Source organism: Patiria miniata, unplaced genomic scaffold (genome assembly GCF_015706575.1).
Source record: "Patiria miniata isolate m_02_andy unplaced genomic scaffold, ASM1570657v1 HiC_scaffold_17, whole genome shotgun sequence".
Classification (NCBI taxonomy): Eukaryota; Metazoa; Echinodermata; class Asteroidea; order Valvatida; family Asterinidae; genus Patiria; species Patiria miniata.
This window is the reverse complement of record NW_024037055.1, coordinates 12,878,125-12,893,662: the sequence shown is the minus strand read 5'-3', so window position 1 is coordinate 12,893,662 and position 15,538 is coordinate 12,878,125. Positions and strand designations below refer to the sequence as shown.

The 15,538-nt window shown below is 40.7% G+C and overlaps 1 protein-coding gene across 2 annotated transcripts; it reads right to left on the bottom strand.

Moving 5' to 3' along the window:
* Positions 1 to 889: 889 nt before the first annotated feature.
* Positions 890 to 14,290, bottom strand: LOC119723878 (NLR family CARD domain-containing protein 4-like). 2 transcript variants are annotated; one of them, XM_038194765.1, is made up of 5 exons: positions 14,257 to 14,290; positions 8,946 to 9,090; positions 8,248 to 8,367; positions 7,401 to 7,511; positions 890 to 6,500 (listed from the first exon to the last, which is right to left on the bottom strand). In XM_038194765.1, exons 2-5 carry the CDS (start codon positions 9,076 to 9,078, stop codon positions 3,913 to 3,915), a joined length of 2,952 nt encoding a protein of 983 aa, XP_038050693.1. In that variant the 5' UTR covers positions 9,079 to 9,090; positions 14,257 to 14,290; the 3' UTR covers positions 890 to 3,912. The 2 variants fall into 2 exon arrangements, with proteins under 2 accessions (XP_038050693.1, XP_038050696.1); XM_038194768.1 differs by lacking the exon at positions 8,248 to 8,367.
* Positions 14,291 to 15,538: the final 1,248 nt, after the last annotated feature.

Sequence of the window (15,538 nt, the reverse complement as noted above, 5' to 3'; positions counted from 1 at the left end):
CCCATTTTTACAGCAGTTAATGTACATGTACATGTTAATTTTTGAAATGAGGGACGTTAAAATAACCCTGCACATGCAGCAATATGTAGCAATGCAACTAATACATTTCAACCATTTTTTTTTTTTTTACAATAATTCCCCTTTTAGCTTGTCGTGCCCATAGTTTCACCTGCAGCCCTTCGTAGACATAAAAACACAAGAAACCCACAATAAGCAATCAGTTACAAAAGTGTCTTTATTGAACTATATTGCCATACAACAATCTCATATTTTTAGATGTGACATCAGACATAAAATGCAAGATGCACCCCCCCCCCATTTTCTTCGAAATACATTAATTTCATATCAGGAATAAGCATGAAGCTTAACCTTCACTTGAAATTTATCCATAAACACAAGGTAAGTTAAGGAGGAAGTTTCAGTACTGTCTTTTGAGATGAAGGAAAATGACCCCCAAAAAATCCATCTGGAGTATTGCAGCAAGAAAGCAACAAGCAATCTTTAGTAATAAAATAATGTCAAACATCAGAATCATTTCACACCAAAATTTGTTTTAGTAGTCCTCTTTGAATATATTCAAAGAGGACTATGAATACAGAACAGCAATAATGCAACCCTCATTTTGGTAGAGTGGTCCAAATCCATGTTAACTGTCTCAATCACAGAAAACTTACACGACAAAAATATCATATATGTTGTGTCCTAACTTGGTGAAGCCTTTATTTTAAATCAGAGATTTACACTGACAGCCACAAATTACCGAAAAAAGAATTAGATTGATTTGCTTGAAATACTTGTGTATCATTAAATCCCTCTCTTAATTGTGTGTGACACAAGACAAAGAGAAAAACCCACACTAGACTACGTCAGCCTGCTATGTCAGCATTACGCTAATGATGCGGGCATTCAGTGCATAATAAAGGCAACATTCATCTGGCAATAACAAACATCTGACCCATTGTAAACACTATACAATGTACATCATGCAATATGTGATTCCTGATATTAAAAAGATAACAAATCTGATTTGTACTGGATCAAATGATGGCAAATTCATGATTTTTATGATCCGGAATAAAAGCAAGGCAACTTGGCTGCTATAAAATGTACAAAATTATTGATACAAAATAGAAGTTATAGAAATGGACAAATATGACTCACTTTGCCCAAACTTCAGATGAACAAAATATTTGCAGTATTTACAATTATACAATTTTAGCGATAATACTTATGGTTTGATTTACAAAGCCAAAGCAATTTCAGACATTTACTGTAATTGGATTATTGATTTCCATGGATACAACTGTTTGAAAACAATTAAGAAAGCATAACATTTCAGATTCTGGCAGGATCTTTCACACAGCAAGGCAAAAATGACAGTGGTACAGAAACGAACAAGTAAGGGGCGCACAAGCATGCAAGGGTGGAAGGAGAACACAGAGGAGGATGGGGTAGGGGGCTGGGAGGACCAAAGGAGTGTGACAGTAGGTGAAGATCAAAGGGGCTAGGGGCGGGGCAGAGGAAGGAACATATTGTAGCGCAATTCATTTTAGCGAGGTAGTGAGGGAGCACCTCATTTTTTTTGCTGGTAGCCAGCGGTGTGCGCGTGCTCTCGCACAGGGTGTGGGGGCACCAGCTCACAGTGCGCGCCCTATAAAAGCCGCCACACACTAAGCGTCGTTCTCTTTTCCACGGTGGCTGCTGTATAGAGAGGGAGTCTTTATACCAGTGTGTGTGGTGGATAACCGTTGCCGTCCTGCCAAGTCCCTAATCAATCAAATCATGTCAATCATTATCTAACTGAGTCACTTTGGGGGAGCCTCATACTTTGTGTGGGTTAGGTTAACGTAGTCAATTCACTCTTATAATTCCTGAATCAATAGTTGGAATACAGCTGAGTAGCCTGTATAGGTGAGGGATTCACAAGGCGCCTAGGTAGGCGAATATATATAACCTTTAGAATCATAGATCTGGTGTCCGAGAGGTCCCCATCCTTCCCCAGTCCCCCTGGTCAGTCCGCTTGGGTGGTGTCACAGCGAGTGTGTCAGGTGTTCTTTTGGTGGTGTGCTTTGGGCCTGGCGGTAGACTTCCGCCAAAACAGATCTGCGATCAGGACTGTAGAGGCTAGGCTGTTCACCGATATTGGCCGGAGCAGTCGTCCAAGCTGCAATACCACTACCATATTTTTGTTTGCATTTGAGAAAGACCCTGCTACGATTGAAAAGTCTGGCCATCTAAGTTCTAACTTTACTTCTTTTATTTATTTATTGCATTTCTTTACCCAGGGTATTCCAAACAGTTAAAAACTGGTTTCCTAGCTTTGTTTTTACATTTACCAACTATTAAATAATGTTAAGTAAATATCGTCAGGAAAAGTGCATTGGTGAAACAGACGACGATCTTTCATTCTGTCAAATATAAGTATTTCAAAAATATTACAGAAATTTTGTGATTTGTGTATCAATCCAGTCAGTAAGCAATCTCCAGCAATATTATACATTCATTTAACAACTGATACAAAATAAACAAATCTCAATTGCATTCGCATATTTACAATTTATCATGTAGTATACAATTATAACAGTTAATGAGATTGGCAAGTTGTATGTGTTATCCCAAATCATACCGCAGAGTAATGACCACACTACACAGAACTTGACAATGAGGCTCACAACTGTTACATTTCACAGTCAAGTTACTGGAATACAGAGATAAGGATCCTCATTATTCACAGACTACAGATAGTTCTTGCAAATATCTCCCTCTCTGAAAAATATCCTGGGTAACTAGCATTTAAACAAATTCCAACATTGTCAGTAGTGCCCCTTGGTACACTGTGCAAAGTGCAGTTAAACTATCCAATACAGAAATCATTTGCTTGGGCAGATCTTTACAAGTGTTTTCACAGAATTTGACAATGAGACTCACAAAATGTCACCACTAACCAGCACTTTGTGCTGGATATTTCCCCATCAATGTGGGAAGGTCCAAATTTGACTGTAATGATTAATCTGAGCAGACAGTTCAAGTCAGTTGATGCAGCTAAGGGTTCAAACCTGACAAGGCCAAGGGACTTTCTGTATGGGCCGGGGAGACATTAAGGGGACAAAGGAATGTTGACTTTCAGTTGATGAGGGTGATTGAATTGGCTTGGAGTCAGTACAAGATCTTCAAATGTATGAGAGATAGTACAGGAAAGAAACACAGCAGCAGAAACAGAGAGACACATGAGGAGCTGATAGGCGCAATGTGGTCAGACAGAGGGTGAACTCACTCCCCCTGGAAAACAGAAAACCAGCAGAGACAGACAGAGGCAAGTTCAATAAAAGATACACTCACAGCTGATAGGCAGAATGTGTTCAGACACAGAGTGGTAGATGACTGGGACTCACTCCCCCAGGGGAAACACAAACCAGCAGAGATAGACCGATGCAATGTTCAAGGTAAGATCACCTAACAGCTGATAGGCAGAATGTGTTCGAACCAATTTAAGATACCCATCAGTGCCACATCAACAGTGTCTATGCTTTCACATCTTTAACTGTCAATGTGCAGTGATATGCAGCTTCCAACAGAAAAGAGTTTGAGAATTTCTGAACGGTTCCAATGAAGGAGCCACAATATGCCACTGAGGAAATCTCTGTTAACTCAAATCACTCCTCTTTCAATTTTGCTTCTAGGTTTAAGATCAACCCTTAACTGCTAAAAGAAAATAAGTGACCAGTGAATTACATTTTTGCTCAGTAGACTCTTCAGATGATAATGCTTTTGGTCTTTGACCACAGACTTTATTCAAAACCAACGTATATGGCAAAACGTATTATTCATACCAGGACATTAAAATTTGCATATTTTTCATGGTGCAATAAATGAACAGGCAGTTATAACGACATGCATTCCTGATCACAACAATTAATACCATACTGGCAGCATGTCAATTTTTAATCCATTCTTCCTCAGGTCACTCAGTGACTCATTAATGTGTTTCATGTCTTCATTTGTCAGCTGACAGCCCGTGAGGCACAGCGTCTGAAGGTGCAGCAGCTGCTTTACCTCCATGCGCCACAATGCTGCTGTACCACCCAGGTTATTACGATGAAGACTCAATTCAGCCAAGTTGGGTAGATCCCTGAGTGACTCAGCAACATGTTTGATGTCCTGTCCATTCAATGAGCATTCACCCAAGTGCAGCTTTGTGAGGGATTTCAACTGCTTTGCCTCCATGCACCATAATGCTGATGTACCAACCAGTTTATTACCAGAAAGATACAATTCACTGAAGTTAAGTAGATCCCTGAGTGACTCAGCAACATGTTTGATGTCCAGTCCATTCAATGAGCAGCCATCCAAGCCCAGCTTTGCGAGGGACTTAAACTGTTTTAAATGCATGCACCATAATGCTACTGTACCACCCAGGTTATTAACAGAAACATTCATTGCAACCAAGTTGGGTAGATCCCTGAGTGACTCAGCAACATGTTTGATGTCCTGTCCATTCAATGAGCAGCTACGCAAGCTCAGCTTTGTAAGGGACTTCAAGTGCTTCAAATGCATGCACCATAATGCTGCTGTACCACCCAGGTTATTACCAGAAAGTTTCAATTCACCCAAGTTGGGTAGATCCCCGAGTGACTCAGCAACACGTTTGATGTCCTGTCCATTCAATGAGCAGCCACACAAGTCCAGCTTTGTGAGGGACTTCAACCGTTTTAAATGCATGCACCATGATGCTGCTGTCTGACCCAGGTCATTCTGGGAAAGATTCAATTCACCCAAGCTTGGTACATGTAGATCCTTGAGTGACTCGGCAATATCTGCCATGTTGCTACCGGTCAAAAAGCATGACGTGACATCTACAGCATTAAGATTTGTGATTGCACACTTGTTGTGAGCTAATTCCTTAACAAACCCTGTCAAGTTACAAGAAGAAACAGCCAATTTCTTTACTCTAGCAAGGTAAGCATTGGCACTGTCCTTTGTCTGGTCTGCAACACATTTCAAAAAGTATCTGACTGAGTTCAGACAATCCCTGTCAAGCCTATGAATGTAAATTTCATCTGTTATGAATGAATGTATGAATCCCTCTGGAGGCAAACGTTTGGATTGACCTTCAAAGAAACAATGAAGTGCCAACTGACCCACCATTGAGTTGAATGACAACTCCTCCTGACACCTCACCTGAAATACCTTCAGAATCTTATTTGTACATGCCTCACTGGCACCACAACAAAAGCGCAGAAGATACTCAAACCTCCCTGCACCCGTTGACATAATTTCATTCAAAATCTTCTGAAATTCCTCTGAGTCTGCCTCTAACAAACTTTGCAAGTAAGCAGCAGCAGAGAACTCCTGGAATGTCTTGTGCATAAACTGAACACAGTTGTGACTCTGTAGTCCCTTGCGGACTCTCTGTCTGGTCAGAATACCTGCCTTCAGAGCCAGGTCAAGCACACTCGGCTCAAAGTCACTTTCTTTGAAAGAGAGTGACTGATCAGGAGAAAGAAGACCATGCAACGCAACCTTGCCAATTTCAATCATAACTTTTGATATTTCATCTTGTGAGTCCAGTCTTCTTCTTTTGAATATGTATGAAACTCCATCACCATACAGACTTGACATTGTTTCTTGGAGTGATGAGCCATCTTTTCTCCATAATACACACATCAAAAGAACAAGCATAGGACTTGCAGCTAAAGTAGACAGAAGGCCTGACGATCCAATCGTTTCAAGAAGCCCCTTGGCCTTGCCAGGTTCCCCAGTGAAAAATTTATTGACATACTCGGTGACATCCTCTCTACTGAAACCCATGACCTCGACATGTGTGAATGGGTCCTGAACCAGTTCCTCTGATACAAGTCTGTCAAAGTGTGAGGGGCGGGTGCTTACAAGTACAGTACAACCCCTCAACATCTTTCCATTAAGGATCTCCAGGATGGAACCAAACGAGGATTCACACAAGGAGGTAGTCATGAGCTCATCAAAGCCATCTAGTAAAACGAGGACTTTTCCAGGACTCTTCTTGATAAACATGTCCAGGGCACCTCTTCCAATACTTGTATCTTTAGCCAAGAGTTGGTCAAAAACTGAATCAACAAGATCTGAACTCTGCTCCAGTGCGTGCATTTTCAACAGGAAGACTAGTTTATACTTCCGTAGTACCTGACTAGAACCAACTGCCCAATCATATGAAATTTTGTCAAACAGTGTGGTTTTTCCTCTACCAGCCAACCCAGTTAAAACAGCAATTAGGATCAGGTCTCCCTCTTTTGTCTTACGTTGTAATATATCGTCATATGATGCCAGCATGACTCTGTCCTTACCGAGTATCAACTGTAACTTTGTGTAGATTTCCGTAATGTGTTTCCTGTCATCGCCCTCCCATGGAAGCACCTTAACAAAGCTACCTTTCCCCCTGTAGTATGATTTCAGGGCATCTTCACAGCAATCAGCGGCTTCTTGGGCCAGATTGTCAAACTTCGTCTGTTTGGGTGTGCTGCAGTCTAAAAATATTTCAATGAGCATAAGAGTTGAATGACTTAATCATGCAATACATTATGGCATCCAAGCAATAAATTGGCTCCTTGTCTGTAAAAAGTACCATTTTGAGCTGAAATATTGGTTCATTGTATGCAAAAATTAAAGCACTAAAAGCTTGTTGCTTTGTGAGTGTGGGAGGAAAAAACGTGACAGGATTGAAATAACCTCCTGCCCAATGATGCATGAATCTTAATCACTCAGACAACAAGTGTTGCAAAAGCTCTGCAATAGACCGATCCAGTAAGCCCCGCCCACTGTGCACGTAGGCAATTAACATGTGCTCCTCTCTAAGGCCACACTGCATGGTACAGCTGTGAGCATCATACGCGTCTGTACGCATGTTGGATCCAGTAAGCCCCGCCCACTGTGCACGTAGGCAATTAACATGTGCTCCTCTCTAAGGCCACACTGCATGGTACAGCTGTGCACGTCATACGCGTCTGCACGCATGTTGGATCCAGTAAGCCCCGCCCACTGTGCACGTAGGCAATTAACATGTGCTCCTCTCCAATGCCACACTGCATGTTACAGCCGTGCGCATCATACGCGCGTGCACACATGTCAGACTTTTGTGCGCACATGTCAGACGTAAGTCACAGCTGTGATTGGTCAGAACACAATGGGACGGGACTTAATGGATTGGTCTATTAATGTCAGATGATACTTTATTTTCACGAAAAAAAGTCTTACTTTCTCAAACTCTTTGGAGGCAAAAAGACGATGTGCTTTTAATAATTCTGTACATTAACAAAAACAAAGCATTCATTGTATTCCTATCGTACACATTACAAGTGTGAGTCTAGTCTGTAAGGAATGACTACATTGACATCTGGTTTGGAGTTGGTACATTCATTGATAATTACCTTGTGCACCTGAGGCCACATGCCGTGTTGGTGGTTGCTGTGATGTACTTGGTGAATTCTCTGATATGTCAACTGATGGATGACCAGAGTGGTGTGATGCATGTGCATCATCTTCAATCAATTCGAAAATGAGAAGGGCAATTGTTTATTGTCGAACTCAAAAGGAGACAAGCACATTATTAGGGAATTAACCCTCATAGTGGGAAGAAAATATTCAGAGCAGTATAACCCTTTAGACCCCTGCAGGTCAGTTTCAAGTGAAGGGACATGAAGTGTTAAGGTAAATGTGTCACACCAAGAGTCCCTGCAGGAGAAAACAACACAGTGAGAGCAGTGAAGCGTGACCAAAAGGCCTGCTTGCCCTGAGCTTCACCACACAAAGAAACCGCTCTGTAATTTGAAGTGTTATCCAAACACACATAAGATTACAATATTGAATTTGAATTGGGGGTGCTAACTCCATTGGCCAAAGTGAAGAACACAAGAGATTTAATGCTTAATTGCAAGTTTACTACATGTATTTACACAAAAAAAACAGAGTGATTTCATTCTGTTGCAGTAACGCATCTCTAGTTGAGGCCAATGGTTGGTAAAGCAGCAAAAGGTCTCTGCTTTGATGAAACTAAAATTGCATTCAGTTTACAATACTCGGTGGGAGCAACTACATCATTGTATACAGACAAACAGTGGCCTTGACATTTGTCCTGCTTTATTATGCTCATCAACAATATCAACAATGTTTACTATTTCATCAAAAACCTATTTGAATCATGTACTAAATAGAAATAAGCAAATAGGAGTGGATGCAAACAAAGAGATTGTGTATCATTAATTATTTGTTTTCTACCTTTGGACTGGTAGATATTGATGGTGCAATCTTTTGGGTTGAAGATGGGTACGTGTCCAGAGCCAGATATCTGATGCACTGACTGCTGCAATTGATTGACTGCTGCAACTGGCATCATATCTGAAAAACGGGAATAAAATGTCTCTTATTACACAATGCCTGAAGAAATCACCCTTATCAGATTGGTGGGTCACTGATCACATGACTTATTGGATTAATCATCCCTACCCACACGGCCTGGCTACACCACAAAAATTCTACGGTCACACTATTGTCGAATAGTGTGACCGTTGAAAGACCGTGGACACCCTATTGATGACACTGTATTAAACATGGCTCTAATGACTGTAACAAATCAGATGACAAGGATTTATTCAGGCAGTGTATAAAACAAATAAGGAATGTTTCACATTCGTGCAATGTAAAGAATAGTTTTCCTGAGGTGACAGATGGAATTACACTTCATTACCACTGCACTCATATATGTCATAACCATTATTTGTAAAAATCAATGAAGTCAAGAAGTAAAGAAAGGGAATATATAGTCCCCTTGCACTTCAATACACATTTCTTAATTTGAAAAGTTGGTTTGCATTTTTATCTTTGTACACACTGTAAAGCGTGAACAAGTCAACAGTGAAATGTCTCCAGGAATCAACGTGCATACGGTTCGCTTACAGCCAGGGTTTATTGCTCACCTGTTGTCTGGTCCTGATTGCCTGGTCTCCTCAAGGCCAGTGCTTGGTCCTGAGTCTCTGCACAGTCTCCATCAGCAACCTGCCCCTGTCTCTCAGCATCTTGTGTGGGCATCATCTCTTCTTGTTCAGCCATTTTGGATGAAATCTGATGGGAAAATTATTGAACCATGAGAAATCATTACGAAGGTACTAAAGCTTTAAGCTGTTAAGAGGTTATTCCGGTTTTATGGTGTAAATTATTGAAAGTTAACGGTTAAATATCGTTGTTTGTTTGACATTTTTACAATGTCAAATTCAACCATTGTACAGTAAAACTGCATTGATTCTCATGGCATCAACTTGGAATACTGAAATCATTGGTTTTGTCGTAATTTTGTTGAAAATCTTGACAACAAGTATAACGGGAGAGCTGGTTTCCGAGTTCATGTTGTTGGAGCAGTACTGTTTAAAAAGTGAATACAGAATAGGTAAAACTGCTAGACCAAAAATTTGGGACTCTCATATATCAATAAAGCATGATAGAGCCTAGACCCATAAATGTGGCATTGTTATTGACGCCTCGTTCATGGGTCTAGATAGAGACCAGAGTCAAGCTATCACCACATTGGGCACAGCATTCAATCGTCAAGTGAGTCACCATTCAACAACAGATTCAGCACAGCATTTGCCACTACGGTGTTTCATAACAGACATCGAAAAAAATATTAATCGAGAGAAATACTGTAAAAGCACATGTAGTGTTTGAAATTCTCTTTCTTTTTGTTGAGTAGGGCAGAGCATGATTGGCTGTATGATAACTGACTTAGTTTGAAGATGTTGAATAAACAGGGAGCTGACTTGTAAAAACAATGGACTTGGTCTCTGTTGTAGGACGGGGTAATGCCAGAGAAAATGCCTCAAATTTTTAAACCGGTAGCGATGCCACCATGAACTTTTGTTTAACTAAAGAAGACAATCTGATATAGTTCATGATTTTCTGATTTCTCGTGCATGGCTATCATAAAACTGACTCGTACATGAACCATTAACAGTAGGCATAATGGTCATGTATCTACTGAAACTGCATTAGTGACAACCTTTTGAATTGGCTGGATCCATGCTTACATTATTGTGATTTTGTACATAAGGGCAGAATTGTGACCTAGGCTAATTTGTATACACCAGTAGGAATTCCTCCAGGACTACTGCGAACAAGTTAACGTTCCTAAGTGCCAACATTATGAATTGAAATACAACTGGATATTAACTTTCACTGAAAATCAACTAATTGTTGACACTACTAAAATGCTATTATAGATATTTTTATCAGTGCTTTTTTTTTTAAAGTAAGTAAATAGGCTACTGAAAACAAGTTTTAAGTTGGCCTGCTTTTCCATTCTTTCAACCAGATGAGACTTTTACGTGTATGTGGATGTTGATTGTTTTTTTTTAGGTGTACTGGGACCAATGGGAGACCAATGGATTTCACTAAATTGGCCGCCATTTTAAATAATGAAATAAAGTAAACTATAAATATTTCCTTGTCAGTTTTTAAATCCAATATTCAATTGGAGTCTGCCTCTGCTTGTGCCACATGATTGGCTGCAGCTTCTACTACCTCTGGGGGAATGCGGCAATCTCTATAATGCTGTTTGATGTCATGTGGCCGTAGGTTTCAGCAACCTTGCTGGTTACTTTTGCTTCTTGGAAGGGTTCTGGACAGAAGTGTTGTGCTGACCCGACTCGAAACTGCAACCGACCCAACCAAAAACCAACTTTGTGTCTGGTCAGTTCGGTTTGTCTGCATTTCAGTTGGGTTGATCAGTTTTGTGTTTGAAAATTTGCGGATCAGGTCGGAAAGGGTCAATTCAAAACCCGAAATAAACAGGGAAAAAAGATGGAAACAGTTTGGAAATTAACAAAGCGCAGGATCTGGATTATATCTATAATTTTTGCATCGGTCTGGCCTATAGTGGACCTGACCCGAAGCAAAACACGACTGGACAGGGGAGGTTTTCAATGTTTGCATGAAGTTTAATAATCTAAGACACTGGTGGACATGCAGGACTGCATTTACTCGAGTTTTCCTAATAGTAATAGCCCAAACAGTCCTGAATCCTGGAATTTTAATACGATTCTCCCCCCCCCCCCCCCCCCCCGGAAGTTAGGGTTAATGAAAAATGTTTGAAGTGATAAGTGTTGCACCCGTAGTGGTTTACTTCATGAATATTGCTGTGCAAATAGGGGCAAAATATTGTTTCTTTTATGAAATTTTTAAACAATTCCAAACAAACATGGAGCACTAATCGTACGTTAAAAGGCCGTCTGACATAAAGGAGTCTGATGTAGAAAGCCATCCTGCTCATTAATAATATTGGTGTTCGTACGAAACTATTTGTATTCTTAACATTCATGATCTGGCCGGAGTTCTGCTGAATATTCCCCCCACAAACCACTGGCCTGTGACTCAGTGCACGGTTTCGCTGCGCTGCAGCTCAGCGGGCAGGGCAGTGCGACAACGCCGTGTTAACGCCGCGCATGCCCCGGTGGTGTGTGCATACGTTCACGCTCTACAGCTATTGCGCCGTGTGATGTGCGTGTATACCGCACGGTGTTTGTGAAAAGTGGCTGTATTTCAACCGTTCTAAAAAAAAATCTACCGCTGGCCTTCGAATGAAACTTCATGAGTCATTTAAGGTGGTCTTCATTTACAAGAAGTGACCAAGGAATATTTGGGGAAAACTTGGGGAAAAAATTCCATACTCGATCACCACTTTTTATTCGATTCATTTCAAGCATCAGAAGTTGCATCCTTTAGGCCGAAAAAAAAAAAATCTCCGGTTTCTGGTATGCGCACGCATCACCGTAGCCATGCGCGTCGGCAAAATGAAAAAGTTTTTTTTTTCAAGAAAGATGATGTCTCAAAACCGCCAAACTCACTGGTTTGACTGGAATCCTGCTACTGCACAATTTTAACATGTTTTTAGATGGGGTTATGATCGAGAATAAGCTTTATGTGGCCTCTCTGGACTCCCATATATTTGCACTAAGTTTTTTTCAGGCACCATTTGCAGTCATCAGCCGACATTTGAAGCAAAAAAGTCAGGTAAAAAAAAAAAAAAAAAGAGCGTCGCCGCACCACTTTTTGGACAAGCTCCATACCAGAAACCGGAGACTTATTTTTTTGGCCTTATGGTTACCGGTTATTCCCTCCACTTTCCTTCCTCTACTCTCACCTCTCCTTTCCTGTATTTCTATTTATTAATCAGTCACTTACTTCATCGAGATTCAAACCTCGGACTCTTGCTTGAAACACGAGACTCTTAACCGCTAGGCAGCGCACGATCGCTGTTGCAATAAGCTATCTTTGGACGTACATGAATTTGAAGTAGCCATTGAATTAAACTAAATATTCATGAGAAAATAAATATTCATTTTGACGTATTGCACTATCATTGGCCGGCTCATGCAACATCATGGTTGTCAATGTCATGCATGCGTATAACGTACCACTGTTGACCGGCTGCCAAGGGCGGATCCAAAACACAATTTTGGGGGGGGGCCCAAAAAATTTTTGGACCCCCAAAAAAGTGGGTCAAAAAAATTACGGCATGGGGTTCGGGGCCCGCTCAAGGGCCCCGAAAAATTTCCGGATTCTAGATGCTCTGTGGTGCGATCTGAGGCAATTTCTGACCACTTTAACCAATGTTTTTTGAGGAAAAGATGGTGGTGTACTCATTGCCTGCCTTTTTTGCGATCGCGCATGATCGCTGTTGCAATAATCATTCTTTGGACGTATTTGAAGTAGCCATTGAAATAAACTAAATATTCATGAGAAAATATATATTCATAATGACGTATTGCACTATCATTGGCCGGCTCATGTGACGTCATGGTTGTCGATGTCATGCGTATGACGCACCGCTGTCTGTCACCACTTAATCAGTTTTGACCAGCTGCTTCAACTTAGTTCTGCACGACCATGGAGGAATGTTCTTATTCCTCCATGGCACGACGTGTGCATCCAAAATGGGCTCTAAAAACACATTTTGCCTAGCTGGAGTTACCCAGCCCCGAGTTTTATCATTGGGTTGTCATTTAGGGCTGGAGCTAGTTTTTCTCGTAACCGATAGTATAGGCAAAATTTTTTGGAAAATGTTCAATTTTGTCCCCGTTACACACTTGCAACTGCAACTCACCCCAAACTTGCCTGGAATAACCATTACACAGGTCCTTGAAGTAAAATACGATCCACGATGAAGATTCAGCCTACAATTGCAGTGAAAACAGGAGGAATAACCGCTAACCCGACAACCTTGCTGGCATGGCCAGGACCGCAATTGGTTTGTGCACAAAAAAATTGTGTACAATGAATGGCGGTCGATTACCATGCACGTACAGCTCGCTGGTACTAGGCGTTTTTGCGGTCGGTGCATGACGTGACGCGGAAGCGTAATACCCAATGACTGTTTCATGCACTCGACGGTTGCCGTTCCAGTACCGCACTGTGATGCGAGTGAACCTCTTATTATTTTACAATTTTTGTTTGTGCACAAACCAATTGCGGTCCTGGCCATGCCTGCAAGGTTGTCAGGTTAGCGGTTATTCCTCCTGTTTTCACTGCAATTGTAGGCTGAATCTTCATCGTGGATCGTTTTTTACTTCAAGGACCTGTGTAATGGTTATTCCAGGCAAGTTTAGGGTGAGTTGCAGTTGCAATTAGTGTGTAACGGGGACAAAATTGAACATTTTCCTAAATTTTTTGCATATACTATCGGTTACGAGAAAAACTAGCTCCAGCCCTAAATGACAACCCAATGATAAAACTCAGGGCTGGGTAACTCCAGCTACATTTTGCCTAATTGTTTTTCGCATTAACACAGCTTCCTGGATTCCTCTTGGGTGAAATCACAAGATACGGTGAAAATTGATGTGTTTAGCAGCAGGTAAAGTTGTGGCCGAGTATGGACATTTTCCCACGATGGCCAATGCGAAATAAAAATTATAGGCCTAGGCCCAAGTGCCCCTCTTGTCTTGGGAAGTTGGTGTTGCCTGTTGGTTGGTTTTTGGCAACACAAACTCTAGCTGGAGTTACCCAACCCTGAGTTTTATCATTGGGTTGTCACCTAGATGACATCCCAATGATAAAACTCAGGGCTGGGTAACTCCAGCTAAAGTGACAAACTCTGAAATTTTTTTTAGTGAAAAATCATGAGACATGAATTGTATCTTTAAAAGAATCAAAATTGTCACGATGCTATACCCAACCATAATTATTGCTTTAAATATATAATTAATGGTAAAATGTGGTAAAAAGAGCAAAATTACCAACCTTCTTTAGCGAGCCGAGAATCCTGTTGAGTGTTGATCACTTGATGATGAGCCGTCAGATTTATTTCCTGGTGTTGGTCATTGACCTCCGTGCATAGAGGGCGGTATTCATAAAAAGTTGGTTTCGAACTGGGCGGGGTCAAAACAGGAGGGCTTTGGGGTCCTCTGTATTGTAGTGTTATGTGATTTGTCTCCCTCACATTATATTAACTGATCATATCAAGCCTAAAAACAATACAACATTTACATCACTTTACAACTTTTTGCCTGCAAAATGAAAGGAATATGGGTTCATATTAATGATGTTTATACCTCCCAATTTTCATTGAATGAGGGGACGGGCGGGGGGTGTACATTGAGCAATATGCAACAAGCAACTTTTAATGTATCTTTTTCTACAACCAAATCATTCCCCTTTTAACTTGTCGCTCCCACAGTTTCACCCAGCCCTGTTTAGAACTTGACACAAAAAAACCAACAAAAACCACACAGCTGTTAACAAACAAGCTATCAGTTGCAAACGTGTCTTTATTTATCAACATCGGCATACAACAATCCCATAAATTTTTGATGCAACATAAAAGATGTAAGCTTAGTTCAAAAATCAAAATACATGATGCCAGAACAAAAATGTATTTTTAATTTATTTATAACTTCATACCAGGAATAAGCATGAAGTTAATTAACTTTCATGTGATGTAAGTACATATTAACCTGTAGGTCGATAACCCATAGCAAGGCCACTTTGGCCAGTGTTGGGATTCTAGGAAGAATAAGGTGGGTGGTAGAGGACATATGTTGTGGTCAATAAATATCCAAGTTAAGGATGTGGTTTTACCCTCAAGAAGAGTTGGAAAACTTCTTTAAGGAGAAGATGTGGTCACACCGCCACTGAGGGTGGGGCTGACATCTAACAATGGTTTAGGGACATATAAAAAGTAAGGAAGGAAATTGAAATGGTTAATCTTGATTGAGGCACCAGAGAGTGCACAACATTTTGTATAGCTCCAGAATATAAGAATGTAGCAATAAATAGATTAGCTCCAAAGTATAGCAAGAAGTTGTCCAGTGTGAGTTCCTGATGTAGAGAACTTTAAGTATAATCGATGTTCACCGAGGTGGACAACGTAACATTTCACTAGAAACGTATCAAGTAAGTTCAGGAGGTTTCAGTACTGTCTTTTGAAATGAAGCAAAATTACCACTAAAAATCTTTCTTGAGTATTGCAGCAAAGAAGTAACAAACAATCTATAGTAATAAAACCATATTATACTGCCAAACA